Source organism: Borostomias antarcticus (genome assembly GCF_949987555.1).
Source record: "Borostomias antarcticus genome assembly, chromosome: 1".
Classification (NCBI taxonomy): domain Eukaryota; kingdom Metazoa; phylum Chordata; class Actinopteri; order Stomiiformes; family Stomiidae; genus Borostomias; species Borostomias antarcticus.
The window spans coordinates 56,170,420-56,175,880 of record NC_140234.1 but is presented as its reverse complement, the minus strand read 5'-3'; the positions used below and the strand labels follow the sequence as shown (position 1 = coordinate 56,175,880).

Here is a 5,461-nt window from a genome sequence, read left to right as displayed (position 1 = left end):
TCAGGGGTCGTAGCGGGACGCCCCGAAGTAGCAGGCAGAGTCCTCCGGGTGGACGGCGGCGGGGGCGGAGACGGAGACGAACACCTGGTCGCCGGCGCGCAGCGCGAACAGCCCCCCCTGGTGGAGGGTCAGCACCGCCCCCTCCCCCTCCTCGGGGGTCCAGCAGCGCGTCCCCACCGCCTTCAACAGCTGGATGGGCCGAGCGTACGACGTCTTCTTGTACACGCACATGACCAGCTGCCGGCTGTGGGGGTCCGGCGCCCCCTGCAGGCGCAGGGCGGCGTAGCGGAAGTAGATCTGGGCGTAGAGGTGGTAGCGCCCGGAGAGAGGGACGCGTAAGCGGCCGGCCGACACCGACATGTTGCGCAGGTGGGAGCCGAAGCTGTGATTGGACCAGGAGAGGACGGGGTAGAGGCAGGACTGGTGCAGCTCTCTCTGGGGGGAGAGAGAGACCGGACCTGGGGGAGACCAGAGAGGGGGGGGGGGGGGGGGTTAACTAGGACCTGGGGCGCGCGCACACACACACACACACACACACACACACACACAGAGGAGATCACCTACCCTGTAAGCCGTTGTCTCGTAGGGTCAGGTGGGCGGAGGGTCTCTGCGGTCCTGCGGGGGTCTTTACTGAGGGCAGCGCCGGGGCGTCTGGGGGAAGACAGGGCTGCAGTTAGGACCAATAGAGATGGGAGGGAGGGAGGGAGGGAGGGAGGAAGGAGGGAAGGGAGGGAGGAAGGATGGGAGGGAGGGAGGGAGGGAGGGAGTAAGGATGGATGGATGGAAGGGAGGAAGGAAGGAAGGAAGGAAGGAAGGAAGGAAGGAAGGAAGGATGGGAGGGAGGGAGGGAGGGAGGGAGGGAGGGAGGGAGGGAGGGAGGGAGGGAGGGAGGGAGGGAAGGAAGGAAGGGATGGGAGGAAGGATGGATGGATGGATGGATGGAAGGGAGGAAACAAGGGAGGGAGGAAGGAAGGAGGGAGGAAGGAAGGATGGGAGGGAGGGAGGTAGTAAGGATGGATGGATGGATGGATGGATGGATGGATGGATGGATGGATGGTGTTTGCAAGGATTTCCTGTCAAAGAACTCAATATGAAAAACATGCAGAAGAACAGATACTTTTCAGTCCTGTCCACGCCTCGGCTCCTGTAATTATTCTAATGATGTAAGTATTGTGATTACCTGCTGGGAGTGTGAGTTTAGAGAGGATCCTCTCTGTCACCTGAAACACAAAACAACATTTTATGATAATAATGTTTGATTCAGGATCAGCAGACACACCAGAACACGACCCTCACTGGGGCTCTGACCCACTGTCCATCCTCTACCCCTCCTCTTGCTGATCTCTCTCTGGGACAGAGAGATAGAGAGAGACCAGAGAGATAGAGACCAGAGAGATGGAGAGAGACCAGAGAGATAGAGACCAGAGAGATGGAGAGAGACCAGAGAGATAGAGACCAGAGAGATAGAGACCAGAGAGATAGAGACCAGAGAGATAGAGAGAGACCAGAGAGATGGAGAGAGACCAGAGATAGACCAGAGAGATGGAGAGAGACCAGAGAGATAGAGACAGGAGAGATGGAGAGAGACCAGAGAGATGGAGAGAGACCAGAGAGATAGAGAGAGACCAGAGAGATAGAGACCAGAGAGATGGAGAGAGACCAGAGAGATGGAGAGAGACCAGAGAGATGGAGAGAGACCAGAGAGAGACCAGAGAGATGGAGAGAGACCAGAGAGATTGAGAGAGACCAGAGCGATGGAGAGAGACCAGAGAGAGACCAGAGAGATGGAGAGAGACCAGAGAGATGGAGAGAGACCAGAGAGAGGGAGAGACCAGAGAGATGGAGAGAGACCAGAGAGATGGAGAGAGACCAGAGGGATGGAGAGAGACCAGAGAGATGGAGAGAGACCAGAGAGATGGAGAGAGACCAGAGATAGACCAGAGAGATGGAGAGAGACCAGAGAGATGGAGAGAGACCAGAGAGATACCAGAGAGATGGAGAGAGACCAGAGAGATGGAGAGAGACCAGAGAGAGACCAGAGAGATTGAGAAACCAGAGAGATGGAGAGAGACCAGAGAGAGACCAGAGAGATGGAGAGAGACCAGAGAGATTGAGAGAGACCAGAGAGATGGAGAGAGACCAGAGAGATGGAGAGAGACCAGAGAGAGACCAGAGAGATGGAGAGAGACCAGAGAGAGGGAGAGACCAGAGAGGGAGAGACACCAGAGAGATGGAGAGAGTGACTGTCTTTCCTGGCAGCCAACTTCTCACAGCTTTACCCAGTTAACAATTCATGTGGGGTTAAAGTCATGATGTGTGTGTGTGTGTGTGTGTGTGTGTGTGTGTGTGTGTGTGTGTGTGTGTGTGTGTGTGTGTGTGTGTGTGTGTGTGTGTGTGAGAGAGAGAGATGGGGGGGGAGAGGAGAGGTCAGTCTGAGAACAGCTCTCTCCAGACACCATATCTAGGGGATGAGAGGCAGACCGCAGAGAGGAAATGCTTTTATGTTCCAGCTATTTAGAGTTCTTGAACTTATTAGATCCTATTGCACAATCCAATCATAGAGATGACATCTCAGGCCAAACAGGGCCAGTGGAGTACCTATCTTAGATATGTAGATCCTATATACAGTAAAGTATTTAGACAGGACTAGTAGAGTACTGAAGTTGACCCTTCTCAGACATGGCTAGTGGAGTACCTACCCTGGAGATGTAGGCTTTGAGGCTCTGGGTCAACCTGAAGTTGGGCTCTCTCAGCTGTGTCAGGGCATCGTGGAGCTCCTGGTCCTGGTCCTGGTGCTGGTCCTTGTTCTGGTCCTGGTCCTTGTTCTGGGGCTGGTCCTGGTCCTTGTTCTGGGGCTGGTCCTGGTCCTTGTTCTGGGGCTGGTGCTGGTCCTTGTTCTGGGGCTGGTGCTGGTCTTGGTGCTGGTCACGCTCCAGAGCTTCTAGCAGCCTGAGGTACTGTAGCTCCACCAGAGCCAGGCTCTGCACCTGCTCAGGAAGACCATCCAGGAGAGACTCGGTGAGGAGAGGGAGCTGAGCTGGTTCCTCTCAGACCAGCTCTAACAGCATACACACACACACACACACACACACACACACACACACACTCACACACACACACACACACACACACACACACACACACACACACACACACACAGCCTTCACTTCAGCCGGTTGGTTTTAAGCCGTTCTGGAACAAACAAAATTGAATCGTTTCATGAAGTGCCAGTTTAGAATGTTGAAAGCTCGAAAACGGACGTTTTCACGATTCAACATGTCAGATCTTATGATTCAATCCATCAATCCATCAATCCATCAATCCATCAATCGATTAATTGATCAATCAACCAATCAGTCAATCAAGTCATCCTCAGACGAGCTTTAGAGATATGTGAGGTCAAGGACTTCCTTCAGGACAGTGCCCTCAGATGTTTTCATATGATTCAACGGGTCAGATCTTATGATTCAGCCGGTCAGATCTTATGATTCAACGGGTCAGATCTTATGATTCAACATGTCAGATCTTATGATTCAACATGTCAGATCTTATGATTCAACGGGTCAGATCTTATGATTCAACGGGTCAGATCTTATGATTCAACATGTCAGATCTTATGGAACGACAATGAGACGCTAGTTATAAAATGACCTTTTCTTGGCGGCTGTGGAATGTGAATCTGGCTTTGGACATGAGGCCTGTGGGTTTCACCGTCCAGCATCCACCAAAGAAGAAGAAGAAGAATCCACCAAAGAAGAAGAAGAATCCACCAAAGAAGAAGAAGAATCCACCAAAGAAGAAGAAGAAGAAGAATCCACCAAACATGTTGTTCTTGGTCGTGGTTCTCGTTGGCAGTGGAACGAGTTGGAACACTTGACTGACTGACCAACTGACTCTCTAGATACATATGCTGCTGACCATACACACACACACACACACACACACACACACACACACACACACACACACACACACACACAGGCTCAGTGGTAATTGAGAGACATGGAAGGGAGCCAGACCATGACATTCCTGTCCAGCTGACAGAGAGAAAAGGGGTCGAGAGAGATGGAAGAGAGAGAGAGAGAGAGAGAAGAGAGATTCCTTTAGGATCCTATGTGCTCCGACCTGTTTAACCTCTGCCTCTTGGCCAGGTCGTCATTGTAAATGAGAATTTGTTCTCAGTTGACTTACCTGGTTAAATAGGTAAATAAATAGGTAAATAAAGGTTAAATAAAATAAAAAATAAAAGTTAAATAAAATAAAATATAAAGAGATGATAAGATCTTACACTATAGCCATAGATGGTCCACATGTTACTATGGTAAATCACATTCAGCTACAGTCAGAATACACATCTACCCTCATGAGGACATGAAAAACTGAGAATGATCAGATTTCTGTGCCTAGACTGGAGGTTTAGAACATGTTGGTGTAAACAAACTGTTCCGGTCACTCCCATCCATGTCTAAACCGCACTGAGATGTGGAATTAACACGAGATTTCAGTGCTAGATTTATTTATGTAAGGCAAGGCAAGTTTATTTGTATAGCACATTTCAGCAACAAGGCAATTCAAAGTGCTTTAGGCTACGTGAGATGCTTTACATTAAAAGCATCAAGACAAAGTGCAACACATAAAAGGTAATATAAAACGAAATGCAAAAAACAACAACTTGTAACATAAAAAAACAATTATGTAACTTAAAGACGGGTTGGGGTTTAGGGTTGTTTTGATTGCTTTTTTGTGCAACCAAAGACCTAAAAAGGTTTCTGTTCTGGTCATAAAATTAGATTAGGCTGGACAAACTGCCATGGATGTTTGTTTTGTGTTGTTTTGAGTGAAAGTTGCTTTAAAACTTTCAAAGTAAAAGTTAGGATTAGCTTCGTTATTGAATTCCTTACCTGAGCCGCCGACGTGTTGAGAGACAGGAGCGCGGTGGTCGAGACCACCTGGAGAACAACCGCGACAGAGACGGTGAGTGTCGGTAACATGGGAGGTGCGTCGCGCCGGTGAGCGAACGAGGCCATGAGGATGAATGTTTTGCAGATCGAGGCCATGAGGATGAATGTTTTGCAGATCGAGGCCATGAGGATGAATGTTTTGCAGATCGAGACCGGGACGTTATTGAGTCTGCAAGCTGTTTCTCACGATGTCCACACTCCCAACAGGCCAAGAGGGAGGGGAGGAGGCAGTCCAAATTTAACAATAACTCACATTCATGGCTATCATGATACAGTTATGCAAGTAAGCTTCAAAACGTATATAGGCTATTCGTTTTTGGTTTATCATCTTTGTTCTTATTGTGCTGTTCTTAACTCATGTACCTGCTTGTATCATCCACTTTTATTTTATTTTTTTAAGCGGAGCAGCCGCTTCTGTAGTCTAGGTGTCCGTCTGTCCGTCCGCCCGTGTGTGTAACGTTGAACACCAGCAGAGGGCAGTATTGCTCATGCACTACCTG

General features: G+C 49.6%; 1 protein-coding gene across 1 annotated transcript; it reads right to left on the bottom strand.

The window, feature by feature from the left end:
- tnfsf10l3 (tumor necrosis factor (ligand) superfamily, member 10 like 3) lies at positions 1-5,027 on the bottom strand (the record flags this gene model as incomplete). Its single annotated transcript, XM_084436822.1, has 4 exons — positions 1-458; positions 565-651; positions 2,930-2,987; positions 4,902-5,027. The coding sequence occupies 4 exons, from the start codon at positions 5,025-5,027 to the stop codon at positions 1-3; spliced, it is 729 nt and encodes a 242-aa protein (XP_084292948.1).
- Between the last annotated feature and the right edge of the window lie 434 nt (positions 5,028-5,461).